At 45.3% G+C, this 20,000-nt stretch overlaps 1 protein-coding gene across 1 annotated transcript in view; it reads left to right on the top strand.

Moving 5' to 3' along the window:
- Positions 1-20,000, top strand: part of LOC311228492 (uncharacterized protein) — a 94,211-nt gene that overhangs the window by 14,948 nt on the left and 59,263 nt on the right. The window contains 3 exon segments of the mRNA XM_084314396.1: positions 1,067-1,265; positions 4,714-4,863; positions 19,557-19,598. Of these exon segments, the coding sequence (XP_084170522.1) occupies positions 1,067-1,265; positions 4,714-4,863; positions 19,557-19,598 (391 nt within the window).

Below are 20,000 nucleotides of genomic sequence, written 5' to 3'. Positions count from 1 at the left end.
TAAGACGACGCCTCAGTGAACTATTTAGTTGAATGGGACATCTCGTTTTGAACAGTGAGCTAACGTGAGCTAACGTGAGCTAACGTGAGCTAACGTGAGCTATCATGCACTACTAGACTATTGCTGGAGCATTTGTTGATATCAGGAGCTATCAGTAGCTAGCCGGCTAGATACCGTTAACAATGCCTCATGTATTAAACTAAAAGTGAATAGTTGACTGGGTAATTTAATTTAAACAGTAACGGTAGCTAACGTTAGCTCACAGAGGTTGCATTGCACTAGAGCAGACTATTGCTGGAGCTTGTTTACATGGGGAAGGGAGGGGCAGGAGGAGGAGGAGCGGCAGTTTGCAGCTCTGTGTGTCTGAGACAGAACTCAGCGAGTGAGATCTCCGCTAAGAATTGGATCATGTTTTTCGATCGGTTTTCACGATCGGCGAAAATAAAGCATTATCGGAATTCACCAATCTCATATTTATACTGAATATCGGCTGATACCAATCGCTGGCCGATCGATCGGGGCATCCCTAAATCCAAGTGCTCCTGTCCGTCTTCGTCAGGGACGTGACAACGTTAGCGATCTGTTCTGCATGTTTTTCCATTGGGTTTATCTTATCGGGAAACCCTTGCGAGCACGTATTATAGTATTATTATGTTCAGTGATACAGGTAGGACGGCGGATGATTGCGTGAACAACGTGGGGACAAATGGGAAACGGAGAACCATCAAAACCAGTGGTTTTCATATCATATGATTGTCGCTGTGACAGTGCTAGGCTTGCAGCAGCTCAGGCAGCTCTGCTACCTTGTCTGTTCAGCTGTTATGATCTCAGGATGATCCTAGGATCCCAGATGATCTCAGGATCAACACTTTAAATATACACCTGGGTTCTAAGGCTGGTCAGTGGTTCATCAAAAGGACAAATTAAAGCAGATTGTCCCCTTCCTCGTGAAGCTTCGTTATATCATTCTCCATTTAAAAAAAAATAACAGAATTCTCCATTATTCTAACATGATACATTTGTACAAATCAATTGCATGCTGTGTACTGGGTTGGTTTTATATAAGGGATCTTGTGTGTGTCTTCCAGGGAGAGCTGCCTTTCCCCAGTCAGCCCAGAGTCGTGTCCCCTGGTTCAAGCCTTCTTGACGGGATGCCCAGGCAGACTGTTCCTGGGACACGCCTACACCCAGCTCAAAACTGGCCTCCAGACGCAGGAGCGACACCTCTTCCTCTTCACAGACATTCTTCTCGTCGCTAAGGCCAAGTAAGTTTGTGTGTGTGACTGTGTGTGTGTGTGACTGTGTGTGTGTGTGTGTGTGTGTGTGTGTTACTTACAAGGTTTTGTGTGGTGGTGTGGGATTAGGTCTGCCTCTCTCTCCCTCCATCCATCCATCCCCCTTCTCCCCCCTCATCCATCCATCCCTCCTTCTCTCCCTCCATCCATCCATCCCTCTCTCTCTCCCCTCATCCATCCCTCCCTCTCTTGCTCTATCCATCCACCCCTCCCTCCCTCTCTCCCCCATCCCTCGCTCTCTCTTCTCTCTCCCCTCATATATCCATCTTCCCTCTTACTCCTAGTTGTGCTCCAGTCTATAATTACCCCTCAGCCAATTAAATCCATTTGGGGGACAGTCTAGATCAAAGACTGGGTCTACAGTATGAAGCTTACCCAAAATACACACACACACACACACACACACACACACACACACACACACACACACACACACACACACACACACACACACACACACACACACACACACACACACACACACACACACACACACACACACACACACACACACACACACGCACACACTTACGCATGTTGCCCAACCAGACTGTGGTGATGTGGTAGCGGTGGTCTCTATCCCGGGAGCTTGTGTTGGGGGTGGTGCTGACCTGGGCTGAGGAGACACCAGGCTATAATTGTCTTTATTACATTCTGAACACAGGGTGTGTTGGACACATTTTGTGTGTGTGTGTGTGTGTGTGTGTGTGTGTGTGTGTGTGTGTGTGTGTGTGTGTGTGGGCGTGCTCGTGCGTGCACTGTGTGTTGCATAAAGTGTGCATGTTTGTGTTCAACCCACACAAATGACGACAGACACAGTTTAATGGATTCCATAGAAATCTATAGTTTATTAGAGCAGCGATGCAACAGCCTGATGCAGGCGGCTTGGGGAGGATGCACATGGAGCCGGGCGCTCCTGGGCAGGTGTGTTCACATAATACATGACAATGAATGATTGGTATGTAAACAAAGAGATTTGACACACATACCTTGTATTTCCTCACACAGAACAGACAACGAGGAAGGGAAAGAGAGGAGATTTTAAAGGGGATACGGTGGGAAATTGGGCGTGTGGCGATCGCCGGTGGAGCAGAATCATGTATTTAATGGATCGGTTTTGTTGGGCTGGATAGGCGGAATCGTGGGGATAGGGGGCAGGCCTGGGTATGAGGAAACGAAGGGGCAAAGTGAATGGGTAGACACACGAGGACTGTTAACGTGTGTCTGTGGAGAGACTGTGTATGGATTCCATATGTTTGTGCTTTGGTGTCATATTTTTATCCCCCTATAATCAGGGATGTGGTGGTGGGTAGACTCAGAAATCATGACTCGGTTACTCAAGATAATCCACAGACCTCGTTGTGAGCGGTTTCATGTAGGGACTATTTTTGACAGAATTACACCCCCATTCATTACTATGGGGGCGTGTAGTTTAGTGGAAAATAGTTCCTTCATGAAACCGCTCTGTGGATTATGCTGTGTAACCGGGTCATGATTTCTGGAAATAGGCATTGCTTTTGAGTTTTTAAAATGTGTTCTTTTTTGGAGCTTTGAGTGCCACAAGCCGAGTGTATATCTACAGTATATATATCTACAGTATATATCTCTACAGCAGATATCTCTACAGCAGATATCTCTACAGTATATATCTCTACAGCAGATATCTCTACAGCAGTGTTGGGCAGTAGCTAGCTACAAGTAACGACGCTACATAGCTTAACTACAATTCTCAGTAGCGTGATGGTAGCGTCGCTACTTTTGAACCAAGTAGCGTTCTCTGTAGTGCAGCTATTTTTAGAACGAAGTAGTGACGTAGCGTGAGGAAACGCTACACGCTACTATCCGGAGAAACAGACAAAGATTTGTGGGAAAAAAAAACTCCCCGCAGAAAACCCACTATGATTGGTTGGTTGGTTTAGATATGAGTATGACGACTCACGATTGGGTATGGTTAGGCCAAAACATTACGGGTAGGCCAATCAGAGGCAGGATAGGGCGGGACTCCAGCTCCGCAAATCAGGAAGTGCAAATCAAAACAGACCACTGAATGAATGAATGCAATTGAACAGATTACATGAACTGGTCCGCGCGAAATGGCAGAGGGATTCGATGTTTCCCGGGCTGATGGCATTGATGAAGATGATGATGTCAATAACAACAATGCCTCTCCATGGCCCTATCTGGAAAATTTATGAGTTTGACTGAAAAAACGCCTAAAACATAATGTTTAGGTGTTTATTGTGTCAGCCAAAAACGAAGCTGCTCTCTCTCAACTTCCCACACGACCAGCACTAACTTGAGAACACATATTCAGGTGAGCTGATGAAAACCTTTACATAAACATTGTCAACTGTTCCCAAACAGCACACAAGTCAGTGCACTTTTTGTCAACAGCAGCTGCTATCATGTTTCACTGTAGGCAGAAAATGAACAATATTATGGGGGTGGAGGAAAAGAAAAAACAAACTAACATTAAATATACACTAAGAGGGAAAAGATCACCTAGAGCAGTGGTTCTCAACCTGTGGGTCAGGACCCCCAGGGGGGTCCCCACATGATTTTGGGGCCATGGAATGTTTTGTGAGTTACATATTTAAAAACATTTGGTCATTTAGATGACGCTTTCATTCAAAGCAACTTACAAATTGTGTACAACAAGTCAGCAGGAGTGGTACATATCTAGCAGGCTAGCAGCCAAGGATAAGTAGTATTGTTTGTCTAGCAGTGTCAAGCTTGAGTGTTATACTCTGAGTACATAGTAGTATAGACATATTAGCATAGTTGGAGGGCTTGTTTCAGTTTTATAATAAACAATCAAACTGAACTTTTTTTTGCCTGCCTATTTGTTTGGTGGAAACCTGATCATGAAGTAAAAAAAAAAAAGTGCCGATGTAGTTAGCTATTTGTGCCATGTTCTTGTAGTGTAGCTTGCTACATTTATCTGGGGATAGCTTCCATTGAGGTTGAGCTATATTTAATCGAGAGTAACTTGTAGTGTAGCTTACTACATTTTCCAAGTAGCTTGCCCATCACTGCTCTACAGTATATATCTCTACAGCAGATATCTCTACAGTATATATCTCTACAGCAGATATCTCCAAAACGAGGTGAATCACACCAAAACTATCCAGATGGATAGATAGCACTCGGGGTACGGAGGAAAATATTGTAATTTCTTATTTTGGCTGAGCTGCCCCTTTAAGAACCTCTGCTGTATACAAAGTATTAACAACACCACAAACTCTTATAATGTATTGGTGTCAACGATTGGGTGGGTGTCTTAGTCTAGTCGTGAGAGCACCTGCCCGCGACCACAATCATTGTTAGTTTATTGTTATTTCTTATTCAATATGTAAATATATTAATACTATAACATAACATACATTATGTACCTGTTTCCTGTGTGTTGCTCCCGCAGGTCTCCTACCCACTTCAAGCTGAAGGCCCAGGTCAGGGTGTGTGAGATGTGGACGGCTGGCTGCGTGGAGGTGGTGTGTGAGGGAAGCACTAGTCTGGAGAGGAGCTTCGTCATGGGCTGGCCCACCTGTAACTGTGTAGCCTCCTTCAGGTACACACACACACACACACACACACACACACACACACACACACACACACACACACACACACACACACACACACACACACACACACACACACACACACACACACACACACATATTCACACACACACACACACACACACACATAGACACACGCACACACACATACACACACGCATACATACACACACACCTTCTTCAGGTACACACACACACACACACACACACACACACACACACACACATAGACACACACACACACATATATACACACATACATATATACACACACACACACATAGACACACACACACACACATACATACACACGCACACACACACACACACACACACACACACACACACACACATATACACACACACATATATATACACACACACGCACACACACACACACACACACACACACACACACACACACACACATACACGCAGATCAAATGGCAATTACTCAAATCTTTAGCTCCACGTATCTTGTACAAGTGGCCTCAAAAGAGTACAGTCTGTCCTGAGACTTATGTTATGGAACTAAAATTTGAACGCGACCATATGAACAGCACATGCTGCAGTCTTACGTGTTCCTAGTCATAAAAGCCCTTCAGCCGACCACAGCGTGCCTGCACTGTAAAGCTGCACACAAACACACACACAGGCATGCAGGCACGCATACACATAAACACAGTATGCAGGCATGCGCTCATGCACACACACAGACAGAGACACACAGAGACACAGACAGAGACACAGACAGAGACACAGACAGATACACAGACAGAGACACAGACAGAGACACAGACAGATACACAGACAGAGACACAGACAGAGACACAGACACAGACAGAGACACAGACAGAGACACAGACACACAGAGACACAGACACACAGAGACACACAGATACACAGATAGAGACACAGACAGAGACACAGACAGAGACACAGACAGAGACACAGACAGAGACACAGACAGATACACAGACAGAGACACAGACAGAGACGCAGACACAGACACAGAAAACACAGACAGAGACACAGACAGAGACACAGACACACAGAGACACACAGAGACACAGACAGAGACACAGACAGAAGACACAGACAGAGACACAGACAGAGACACAGACAGAGACACACAGAGACACAGACAGAAAACACAGACAGAGACACAGACACACACAGAGACACAGACAGAGACACAGACAGAGACACACATTAGCATTAGCTACGACAGCTAGCCAGCCCGCTTGGCTCAATATAACGTTAGCTACGTTAGCTAGCCAGCCCGCTTGGCTCATTATAACGTTAGCTACGTTAGCTAGCCGGCCCGCTTGGCTCAATATAACATTAGCTACGACAGCTAGCCGGCCCGCTTGGCTCAATATAACGTTAGCTACGGCAGCTAGCCGGCCTGCTTGGCTCAATAATAACGTTAGCTACGTTAGCTAGCCGGCCTGCCTGGCTCAATATAACGTTAGCCACGTTAGCTAGCCGGCCCTCAACATATTTCAAGAGCTTTTCCCATGCAACATTCGGCCTGAAGAGTAGAGACTCAGATTTTTTACAGGCTATAACAAACAATGACCTCTTAATCCTAACTGAAACATGGTGTAGAGAAGATGTAGACACACACTGTCCTCCACACTATAGAGAGGTCATTTTGCCATCAAATAAAACAAAACATATTAGTCAGGGCAGAGACTCAGGGGGATTGATAATTTGGTACAAATCACAACTCCACCAGTCAATACAGATTCTAAAAACCGGGAACAATCATATTTGGTTAAAACTAAATAAAGAAGTAATCCCCTCTCAAAGAGATCTATTTATCTGTGGAATATATGTACCACCCACTGGGTCTCCATATTACTCACACGACATCTTCTCCAACCTTGAGTCAGAAATATGTCTTTATCAAAGTCAAGGTCATGTGCTTGTTTGCGGTGACTTTAATGCCCGAACGGGAACCCACCCTGATTTCACCAGTACACATGGTGACAAATTTATATCTGACCACACCATATGCAACCATGTAAACCCGTCCCCTACAAATAACCATGACACCTCCATAAACAAAAATGGGAAGGACTTATTACAGCTGTGTAGAGGACTGAGTCTCTACCTTGTCAATGGGCGTGTGAGAGGGGACTCACAAGGAAGGTACACTTACTGCTCATCCCTTGGCAGCAGCACAGTAGATTACATGATAACAGATCTGGATCCAGTATCTTTCAGTTCATTCACAGTCAAACCTCTGACCCCACTCTCCGACCACAGTCAGATCACTGCATACATGAAAAGAACTGAGTCTCTCAAAAATCCCCCTACACAGCCCAGTAAACTACACAACATCCCCAAATACTACAGATGGTCCCAGAAGAGCATGCAGGACTACCAGAGAGCCATCGCCAGTGATGGGATACAATCACTGTTAGATACGTTCCTAGCCACGCCATACTCTAACAGTGTTGAAGGAGTCAACCTAGCTGTAGAACACATAAATTATATATTTGAAAGAACTGCAATAAAGTCCAAATTAAAATGATCAGGTAACAAACAGAGAAAAACTAAAAAGGACCACTGGTTTGACAAAGAATGTAAAGTTCTTAGAACAGTTAAGAAGAATATCAAACCAGAAACACGTAAACCCACACAATGACACCTTACGCCTCCAATACTGTGAATCACTGAAACACTACAAAAAGACCATCAGAATTAAAAGGAACAATCACGTAAATAAACAATTATGCAAAATAGAGGACTCTCTAAGCTCTAACTCCTTCTGGGACCACTGGAACTCATTGAATAAAGATAAGCCGGAAGAAATGGATATTCAAGATGGGGATCTTTGGACAAACCACTTCACATCACTCTTTACAACTGTACCCCTGAATACAAAAACGGAAACCAGCCAGACATGTGAAAAATTACAAAAATGGGAAGATATCATTTTTTTTATCCACTTTTTCTCCCATTTTCTATTTTTTCTCCCATCTCAATTTTCCATATCGTCCAATTCAACCCTCCCCTGTCTTCGAACGTTGTTTCTTGCCTCCCACAAGCCGGCTGCAATGTGGACTAAGTCATACATAGCACGAGTCCCCTCCGATACTCGAGGTAACAGCCGGCGCATCTTTTCACCTGCGCAGCTCGATCTTTCAGCGTCGAGGGTCTGGGCTTTGGAGGGGCCCCGCCCCCGTCACTTCTTGATTCTACTGCGCAGGCGCACCAACCGACCTGTAGGAGTCGCTGTCCACAACGCCAGATCCCCACCCTTCAGTTTCCCTCCCTGTAATACGGCCAATGTGTATTACTGTGGACGACCAGCTAAACTGAAAGCAATGTGGAGAGCGGGGCTCGAACAGGAGGCATCCTGTTCGAGCCCAGTCTCCAGCATTCATTGCGAGCGCCTTGCCCACTGTGCCACGTAGCCGCCAAAAAATGGGAAGATATCATAAAGGATAATCAAAACCATCTAGACTTCCCAATCACAGAACAAGAGCTGAAATCAAAACTCCAGTGCCTAAAAGCTAGAAAGGCCTGTGGTACAGATGGCATATTAAATGAAATGATTAAACACAGCTCTGAAAAATTCCAATTGGCTATTTAAAAATTATTCAATTTGACACTAAATTTAGGCTATTTTCCTGATGTCTGGAATGAAGGACTCATAACCCCAATATTCAAGAGTGGAGATAAACATGACCCAAAAAACGATAGGGGTATCTGTGTGACGAGTAACTTGGGCAAACTCCTATGTAGTATCATCAACACCAGACTCATAGAATTCCTTACGGAACACAGTGTTCTAAGTAAAAGCCAAATCGGATTCTTACCAAATTATCGTACGGACAAGCTCAACTCTTTCTACGCTCGGTTTGGTGTAGACAGTGGCGCTGCTAGCTCTCCGGCTAGTGACGTCACTGGCGCGCCGGCTGTTGTGGAGGGGGGGGGGGGGGGGCAACCGCGGGGGGGCGGGGACGCTCTCTCGTTGTCGGAACACAGTGTGAGAAGAGCATTTATGCAGGTGAACACCAGGAAGGCTGCTGGCCCAGATGGTATAACAGGACGCATACTTAAGTCCTGTGCCAACCAGCTAGCCCCGGTGTTCACCGCCATATTTAATCAATCCCTGGCGGAGTCAGTGGTCCCTGCCTGCTTCAAGATGTCTACCATCATCCCTGTACCGAAGAAACCCTCCCCAACATGTCCAAATGACTACAGACCGGTGGCACTCACCTCTGTGGTCATGAAATGTTTCGAGAGGCTGGTCAAGGACCACATTTGTGCCTCCCTCCCCAGTGATATGGACCCTATGCAATTTGCATACAGGACAAACAGGTCCACTGACGACGCGGTCTCCCAGGTACTGCACAGCACCCTCTCTCACCTTGACCGTCAGAAGGGGGGCTATGTGAGACTGTTGTTCATTGACTACAGCTCAGCGTTCAACACCATAGTCCCCACCAGACTGGTGGACAAGCTGATCGAGCTGGGTCTGAGCTCCGCCCTGAGCGCCTGGGTACTGGACTTTCTGAGCGAAAGACCCCAGGCGGTCAGGGTGGGGGGTCAGACCTCCAACACCATCACCCTGAGCATCGGGTCCCCCCAGGGCTGTGTTCTGAGCCCCCTGCTGTACTCACTCTACACACACGATTGTGTGGCCAAGTTCAGCTCCAACTCCATAGTGAAGTTCGCAGACGACACGGTGGTGGTGGGGCTGATCTCGGACAACGACGAGAAGGCCTACCGGGAGGAGGTTGAGGTACTGGAACGCTAGTGCCAGGACAACAGCCTGCTCTTGAACATTGGTAAAACCAAGGAGCTGATCGTGGATTATAGGAGAGGACAGCAGGAGACACACACACCACTGAGGATTAACGGGGCTACCGTGGACAGGGTGAGCAGCTTTAAGTACCTGGGGGTCCACATCTCAGAGGATCTGACATGGTCAACACACATAGACACAGTAGTAAAGAAGGCAAAGCAGCGCCTCTACCACCTGAGACAGTTAAGGAAGTTCAGAGTATCGGGGAAGATACTCCAGTCCTTCTACTCAGGAGCTGTAGAGAGCATCTTGACCGGAAACATCACTGCCTGGTATGGAAACAGCACGGCACAGGACAAGAAGGCCCTACAGAGAGTGGTGCGCTCAGCCGAGCGTACCACGGGTATTGCACTACCTCCCCTGCAGGTTCTATACAACAAGAGTTGCAAATCCAGAGCCTGCAGAATAATGAAAGACCCCCACCACCCCAATAACAGCCTGTTCCAGCTGCTGAGGTCAGGCAGACGCCTGCGAACCCCAGCTACTAGGACAGAGAGGCTTAGGCTCAGCTTCTTCCCCCAGGCCATCAGAGCCTTGAACAATGAACATTGAGTGCCACAGAACACTGAACTATCCACACACAAGCACACATGAGCACACACACGACACGCACGCTGTGCACTAGCAGCCACTTTAACACTTTAACATGAGCAGGCACACACTCATGCCGCACTCACACACACTTATTGCCAAAAGGAAAGGCCACTTTAAATTAGTATAGCAACAGTAACAGTATATTGCACTACCAAAGCTACCTAGCATGTCCTATATGCTCTGTAAATAACTATGTACAGATACCGAGATGTCACACCATGTTACCTGTTACCTGTTATTGCACAATGTTGTTTTTATTGGATTCTATTAGGGCTGGGCGATATAACGATAACGATAAATATCGCGATATATTTTAATAATCGATATCGAATATCGAAATTAAAAAAAAATCGAAAAATCGACATACATTAGCATTAGCTACGACAGCTAGCCAGCCCGCTTGGCTCAATATAACGTTAGCTACGTTAGCTAGCCAGCCCGCTTGGCTCATTATAACGTTAGCTACGTTAGCTAGCCGGCCCGCTTGGCTCAATATAACATTAGCTACGACAGCTAGCCGGCCCGCTTGGCTCAATATAACGTTAGCTACGGCAGCTAGCCGGCCTGCTTGGCTCAATAATAACGTTAGCTACGTTAGCTAGCCGGCCTGCCTGGCTCAATATAACGTTAGCCACGTTAGCTAGCCGGCCCTCAACATATTTCAAGAGCTTTTCCCATGCAACATTCGGCCTGAAGAGTAGAGACTCAGATTTTTGACAGGCTATAACAAACAATGACCTCTTAATCCTAACTGAAACATGGTGTAGAGAAGATGTAGACACACACTGTCCTCCACACTATAGAGAGGTCATTTTGCCATCAAATAAAACAAAACATATTAGTCAGGGCAGAGACTCAGGGGGATTGATAATTTGGTACAAATCACAACTCCACCAGTCAATACAGATTCTAAAAACCGGGAACAATCATATTTGGTTAAAACTAAATAAAGAAGTAATCCCCTCTCAAAGAGATCTATTTATCTGTGGAATATATGTACCACCCACTGGGTCTCCATATTACTCACACGACATCTTCTCCAACCTTGAGTCAGAAATATGTCTTTATCAAAGTCAAGGTCATGTGCTTGTTTGCGGTGACTTTAATGCCCGAACGGGAACCCACCCTGATTTCACCAGTACACATGGTGACAAATTTATATCTGACCACACCATATGCAACCATGTAAACCCGTCCCCTACAAATAACCATGACACCTCCATAAACAAAAATGGGAAGGACTTATTACAGCTGTGTAGAGGACTGAGTCTCTACCTTGTCAATGGGCGTGTGAGAGGGGACTCACAAGGAAGGTACACTTACTGCTCATCCCTTGGCAGCAGCACAGTAGATTACATGATAACAGATCTGGATCCAGTATCTTTCAGTTCATTCACAGTCAAACCTCTGACCCCACTCTCCGACCACAGTCAGATCACTGCATACATGAAAAGAACTGAGTCTCTCAAAAATCCCCCTACACAGCCCAGTAAACTACACAACATCCCCAAATACTACAGATGGTCCCAGAAGAGCATGCAGGACTACCAGAGAGCCATCGCCAGTGATGGGATACAATCACTGTTAGATACGTTCCTAGCCACGCCATACTCTAACAGTGTTGAAGGAGTCAACCTAGCTGTAGAACACATAAATTATATATTTGAAAGAACTGCAATAAAGTCCAAATTAAAATGATCAGGTAACAAACAGAGAAAAACTAAAAAGGACCACTGGTTTGACAAAGAATGTAAAGTTCTTAGAACAGTTAAGAAGTATATCAAACCAGAAACACGTAAACCCACACAATGACACCTTACGCCTCCAATACTGTGAATCACTGAAACACTACAAAAAGACCATCAGAATTAAAAGGAACAATCACGTAAATAAACAATTATGCAAAATAGAGGACTCTCTAAGCTCTAACTCCTTCTGGGACCACTGGAACTCATTGAATAAAGATAAGCCGGAAGAAATGGATATTCAAGATGGGGATCTTTGGACAAACCACTTCACATCACTCTTTACAACTGTACCCCTGAATACAAAAACGGAAACCAGCCAGATATGTGAAAAATTACAAAAATGGGAAGATATAATTTTTTTTATCCACTTTTTCTCCCATTTTCTATTTTTTCTCCCATCTCAATTTTCCATATCGTCCAATTCAACCCTCCCCTGTCTTCGAACGTTGTTTCTTGCCTCCCACAAGCCGGCTGCAATGTGGACTAAGTCATACATAGCACGAGTCCCCTCCGATACTCGAGGTAACAGCCGGCGCATCTTTTCACCTGCGCAGCTCGATCTTTCAGCGTCGAGGGTCTGGGCTTTGGAGGGGCCCCGCCCCCGTCACTTCTTGATTCTACTGCGCAGGCGCACCAACCGACCTGTAGGAGTCGCTGTCCACAACGCCCGATCCCCACCCTTCAGTTTCCCTCCCTGTAATACGGCCAATGTGTATTACTGTGGACGACCAGCTAAACTGAAAGCAATGTGGAGAGCGGGGCTCGAACAGGAGGCATCCTGTTCGAGCCCAGTCTCCAGCATTCATTGCGAGCGCCTTGCCCACTGTGCCACGTAGCCGCCAAAAAATGGGAAGATATCATAAAGGATAATCAAAACCATCTAGACTTCCCAATCACAGAACAAGAGCTGAAATCAAAACTCCAGTGCCTAAAAGCTAGAAAGGCCTGTGGTACAGATGGCATATTAAATGAAATGATTAAACACAGCTCTGAAAAATTCCAATTGGCTATTTAAAAATTATTCAATTTGACACTAAATTTAGGCTATTTTCCTGATGTCTGGAATGAAGGACTCATAACCCCAATATTCAAGAGTGGAGATAAACATGACCCAAAAAACGATAGGGGTATCTGTGTGACGAGTAACTTGGGCAAACTCCTATGTAGTATCATCAACACCAGACTCATAGAATTCCTTACGGAACACAGTGTTCTAAGTAAAAGCCAAATCGGATTCTTACCAAATTATCGTACGGACAAGCTCAACTCTTTCTACGCTCGGTTTGGTGTAGACAGTGGCGCTGCTAGCTCTCCGGCTAGTGACGTCACTGGCGCGCCGGCTGTTGTGGAGGGGGGGGGGGCAACCGCGGGGGGGCGGGGACGCTCTCTCGTTGTCGGAACACAGTGTGAGAAGAGCATTTATGCAGGTGAACACCAGGAAGGCTGCTGGCCCAGATGGTATAACAGGACGCATACTTAAGTCCTGTGCCAACCAGCTAGCCCCGGTGTTCACCGCCATATTTAATCAATCCCTGGCGGAGTCAGTGGTCCCTGCCTGCTTCAAGATGTCTACCATCATCCCTGTACCGAAGAAACCCTCCCCAACATGTCCAAATGACTACAGACCGGTGGCACTCACCTCTGTGGTCATGAAATGTTTCGAGAGGCTGGTCAAGGACCACATTTGTGCCTCCCTCCCCAGTGATATGGACCCTATGCAATTTGCATACAGGACAAACAGGTCCACTGACGACGCGGTCTCCCAGGTACTGCACAGCACCCTCTCTCACCTTGACCGTCAGAAGGGGGGCTATGTGAGACTGTTGTTCATTGACTACAGCTCAGCGTTCAACACCATAGTCCCCACCAGACTGGTGGACAAGCTGATCGAGCTGGGTCTGAGCTCCGCCCTGAGCGCCTGGGTACTGGACTTTCTGAGCGAAAGACCCCAGGCGGTCAGGGTGGGGGGTCAGACCTCCAACACCATCACCCTGAGCATCGGGTCCCCCCAGGGCTGTGTTCTGAGCCCCCTGCTGTACTCACTCTACACACACGATTGTGTGGCCAAGTTCAGCTCCAACTCCATAGTGAAGTTCGCAGACGACACGGTGGTGGTGGGGCTGATCTCGGACAACGACGAGAAGGCCTACCGGGAGGAGGTTGAGGTACTGGAACGCTAGTGCCAGGACAACAGCCTGCTCTTGAACATTGGTAAAACCAAGGAGCTGATCGTGGATTATAGGAGAGGACAGCAGGAGACACACACACCACTGAGGATTAACGGGGCTACCGTGGACAGGGTGAGCAGCTTTAAGTACCTGGGGGTCCACATCTCAGAGGATCTGACATGGTCAACACACATAAACACAGTAGTAAAGAAGGCAAAGCAGCGCCTCTACCACCTGAGACAGTTAAGGAAGTTCAGAGTATCGGGGAAGATACTCCAGTCCTTCTACTCAGGAGCTGTAGAGAGCATCTTGACCGGAAACATCACTGCCTGGTATGGAAACAGCACGGCACAGGACAAGAAGGCCCTACAGAGAGTGGTGCGCTCAGCCGAGCGTACCACGGGTATTGCACTACCTCCCCTGCAGGTTCTATACAACAAGAGTTGCAAATCCAGAGCCTGCAGAATAATGAAAGACCCCCACCACCCCAATAACAGCCTGTTCCAGCTGCTGAGGTCAGGCAGACGCCTGCGAACCCCAGCTACTAGGACAGAGAGGCTTAGGCTCAGCTTCTTCCCCCAGGCCATCAGAGCCTTGAACAATGAACATTGAGTGCCACAGAACACTGAACTATCCACACACAAGCACACATGAGCACACACACGACACGCACGCTGTGCACTAGCAGCCACTTTAACACTTTAACATGAGCAGGCACACACTCATGCCGCACTCACACACACTTATTGCCAAAAGGAAAGGCCACTTTAAATTAGTATAGCAACAGTAACAGTATATTGCACTACCAAAGCTACCTAGCATGTCCTATATGCTCTGTAAATAACTATGTACAGATACCTAGATGTCACACCATGTTACCTGTTACCTGTTATTGCACAATGTTGTTTTTATTGGATTCTATTAGGGCTGGGCGATATAACGATAACGATAAATATCGCGATATATTTTAATAATCGATATCGAATATCGAAATTAAAAAAAAATCGATTTTTTTTTTTTTTTTTTTTTTTTTTTACCTGCAACAGGGCAGTTTTAAAACCAGAGACAGTGGACAGACTTGTCTTTCTTGCCTGCAACTTAAAGTAATGGCTTTGCTTGTCCAAATGACAATACTGACCAAATTCAGATTTCTTTTTCTCTTGTCCATTTATTTTGTTTGCTTTCTAATTTAAAATACATTTTGAAACCGTCTGTACACAGTAGGCTATGTGTGCTAGCAGAACTAGACTCCAGTCACGAGTCACAGTGCACATGTTTGTCCACCAAAAAAGCGCCAAAAGAGCTAGCAGAGCCAGAACTGTTCAACTCCTCTGGAGCCACAGCCAGCAGAGAAGCCGGTTTACTTTAGCTTTTAAACCAGCTGCAGCCTGAGAACTGGAGTGTGAGGGGATGTAACACTAAAGATGGCAGCAATGACAAAGAATTGCTGCAAAATAAACATACATCTGTTGTTAAAAAAAAAAAAAAAAAAAATGTTTTTTTTTTTTTTTTTTTTTTTTTTTTTTATACTTATAACACTTCGATAATTATCGATATCGAGAAATAAAATAAAATTATCATATCGTTATCGCGATATGATTTTTTTCCATATCGCCCAGCCCGAGATTCTATTATATGTTGTACCACTGTATTGCACATCGTTGCCACCCGCATTTCATTGTATACTTGTATGCCGTGACAAATAAAACTCTTGATTTGACTTACCTCTGACCATATATACACTCTTAAAACCCTAATTGACATTCACGTAAAACAGAACAAAAACAAAATATAATCCTGCTTTGTCGATTTTGAAAAAGCTTTTGATTCAATTTGGCACAAAGGTCTTTTCTTCAAAATTCTAGAAAGTGGTGTTGGAGGAAATACATATGACTTGATCAAATCCATGTACACAAAAAACAGATGTGCTGTTAGAATTGGCAATAAAAGAACACATTTCTTCACCCAGGGTCGCGGAGTCCGCCAGGGGTGCAATTTAAGCCCAACATTGTTTAATATATATATAAATGAATTAGCAAAGTTATTAGAACTTTCTACTGCACCCGGTCTGACTCTGCACGATACCAATGTAAAATTACTGATGTATGCAGATGATCTGGTCTACAACAGAACCTAGACATCCTCCACCAGTTCTGCCAGACATGGTCTCTGAACGTAAACATGAAGAAGACTAAAGTCATGGTCTTTCAAAGGAGACACGAGTCTCAGAGTTCACATAATACATTTAAATTAGGCACACACATATTAGAAAACACAAAAAGCTACCCATATTTGGGATTGAAAATAAATCATAATGGTAACTTCAATATGGCTGTGAATGAACTGAAGGAGAAGGGAAGAAGGGCTTTTTATGCCATCAAAAGGAAAATTCCAATTGACATCCCAATTAGGACCTGGCTCAAAATTCTAAATTCTGTAATAAATCCAATAATATTATATGGCAGTGAAGTGTGGGGTCCATTAACTAACCAAGACTTCCCAAAATGGGAAAAACACCCATTAGAAGTACTGCATGCAGAATTGTGCAAAACCCTACTTAGGGTCCACAGACACACTGCCAATAATGCATGCAGGGCAGAACTTGGCCAATACCCCCTAATCATTCAAATTCAAAAGCGAGCCATCAAATTTTACACACACCTCCAATCAAGTGACCCCCACTTCTACCACTACAAAGCCCTTCAGAGCCAAGATATGAACCCAGATAAGAGTCCCCTCTGCCAGCTAGTCAGAAATCTCTGCCCACAAACGCTTCAGGACAGACACCAAGAAATCTGGCCCAACCAAATAATCTCAAAACAAAAAGAAAATTATATAGAATATTGGAACAAATCAACCAAATCTCAAAGTAAATTAGAATTCTATTTGACCCTAAACAGAGAGTACACGGTGGCAGAATACCTGACCACTGTGAATGAGATAAAATTAAGAAAAACATTGACACGGTACAGATTGAGTGGACATAGTCTAGCCATAGAAACAGGCCGTCACAGGCAAAACTGGCTGCCCAGAGAGGCCAGGCTGTGTTCACTTTGCCATCAGGGGGACGTTGAGACAGAACTTCACTTCCTGCTATACTGTGAGAAATACAAGGATCTAAGAGAAGTCTTCTTTGATAAAATAAATAAAATTGATGCACAGTTTATCCATCTCCCTGATCACCAAAAGCTGCTATACATGTGTGGGGAGAAAAGTCAGTGTACAGCATTAGCTGCAAAATATGTAGACGGTTGTCACACAATAAGAGAACAAGCTCTGTAAATGTATCTGAGTGGCCACACTTGAAAAATGACTACCCGATTGAGTGACTATTTTGTAAATTAATATGTTTCTTGTTGATTGTCCTTACTGTTATTACTAATATTATGATATTTTATTGCTTAATATATATGTTATTGTCTGTATGTTGAACTTGCTTTGGCAATAAGTATGTTAATATTTCACGCCAATAAAGCCTATTTGAATTGAATTGACACACAGAGACACACAGAGACACACAGAGACACACAGAGACACAGAGACACAGACAGAGACACAGACAGAGACACACAGAGACACACAGAGACACAGACAGAGACACAGACAGAGACACAGACAGAGACAGAGACACAGACACAGACACACAGAGACACACAGAGACACAGACAGAGACACAGACACAGACACACAGAGACACACAGAGACACAGACAGAGACACAGACAGAGACACAGACACAGACAGAGACAGAGACACAGACACACAGAGACACACAGAGACACAGACAGAGACACAGACAGAGACACAGACACAGACACACAGAGACACACAGACAGAGACACAGACAGAGACACAGCCAGAGACACAGACAGAGACACAGACACACAGAGACACACAGAGACACAGACACAGACAGAGACAGAGACACAGACACACATAGACACACATAGACACAGACAGAGACACAGACAGAGACACAGACAGAGACACAGACACAGACACACAGAGACACACAGAGACACAGACAGAGACACAGACAGAGACACAGACACAGACACACAGAGACACAGACACAGACAGAGACACAGACACACAGAGACACAGACAGAGACACAGACAGAGACACAGACAGAGACACACAGAGACACACATAGTATGTATGAGAGAGAGGGAGACAGGACACAGCTAAGATGAGCCCCTAAAGAATATTCAACTTTTAATGGAAGAACTAAACAGAAGGAAAAGATAACTTCACAAAGGCAACATGAATATACATAGATCCAAAAGGACAAAGATCAACACTTAAATCCAAAGAGAAGAGGATCTATACCAGAGAAAACAAAGTAGCAAAAAGCCAACGGCCGACATCAGCTAAAGAGGCTAACTGCAAATAGAGTAGCCAGGTACTGACACCAGGTACATACCGTTAGCTACGACTGCTAGCCGGCCCGTTTGGCTCAATATAACGTTAGCTACGTTAGCTAGCCGGCCCGCTTTGGCTCAATATAACATTAGCTATATAACATAACTATTTGACCCTAAACAGAGAGTACATGGTGGCAGAATACCTGACCACTGTGAATGAGATAAAATTAAGAAAAACATTGACAGATTGAGTGGACATAGTCTAGCCATAGAAACAGGCCGTCACAGGCAAAACTGGCTGCCCAGAGAGGCCAGGCTGTGTTCACTTTGCCATCAGGGGGACGTTGAGACAGAACTTCACTTCCTGCTATACTGTGAGAAATAAAAGGATCTAAGAGAAGTCTTCTTTGATAAAATAAATAAAATTGATGCACAGTTTATCCATCTCCCTGATCACCAAAAGCTGCTATACATGTGTGGAGGAAAAGTCAGTGTACAGCATTAGCTGCAAAATATGTAGACGGTTGTCACACAATAAGAGAACAAGCTCTGTAAATGTATCTGAGTGGCCACACTTGAAAAATGGCTACCCGATTGAGTGACTATTTTGTAAATTAATATGTTTCTTGTTGATTGTCCTTACTGTTATTACTAATATTATGGTATTTTATTGCTTAATATATATGTTATTGTCTGTATGTTGAACTTGCTTTGGCAATAAGTATGTTAATATTTCATGCCAATAAAGCCTATTTGAATTTGAATTTGACACACAGAGACACAGACAAAGACACAGACAGAGACACAGACAGAGACACAGACACATAACTCCCAATGCGTGTCAGGAATTCCTCTGGGGGAAGTTTAACATTTGAAGGGGAGAGAGTAACGTAAAGGTGGACATGGAGAAAATGAATGGTTGTTAAACATGATCTCCTCTCATTATCCTGTGTCTTCTCTTTTTATCCATCTCCGGTCCAGTTCTGTGGAGCACAAGGACAAATGGCTGACGCTCATCAAAAGGTAAACAGAAACACTGACTGTATGTCTCACAACACGCTGAGTTCAGTAACGAGAATGAGAGGAAAGACAGACAACGTTTTAGAGAAGACACTGACCCTCCTCTCTTCATCCTCCCCCCTGTCTCCCTCCCTCCTCCCCCCTGTCTCCCTCCCTCCTCCCCCTGTCTCCCTCCCTCCTCCCCCCTGTCTCCCTCCCTCCTCCCCCTGTCTCTCATCCTCCTCCCCCCTGTCTCGTCTCCCTCCCTCCTTCCCCTGTCTCCCTCCCTCCTCCCCCCTGTCTCCCTCCCTCCTCCCCCCTGTCTCCCTCCCTCCTCCCCCTGTCTCCCTCCCTCCTCCCCCCTGTCTCCCTTCCTCCTCCCCCTGTCTCTCTTCCTCCTCCCCCTGTCTCTCTTCCTCCTCCCCC

Source organism: Notolepis coatsorum (genome assembly GCF_963971535.1).
Source record: "Notolepis coatsorum genome assembly, chromosome: 5".
Taxonomy (NCBI): domain Eukaryota; kingdom Metazoa; phylum Chordata; class Actinopteri; order Aulopiformes; family Paralepididae; genus Notolepis; species Notolepis coatsorum.
This window is presented reverse-complemented; position numbering and strand designations above follow the sequence as displayed.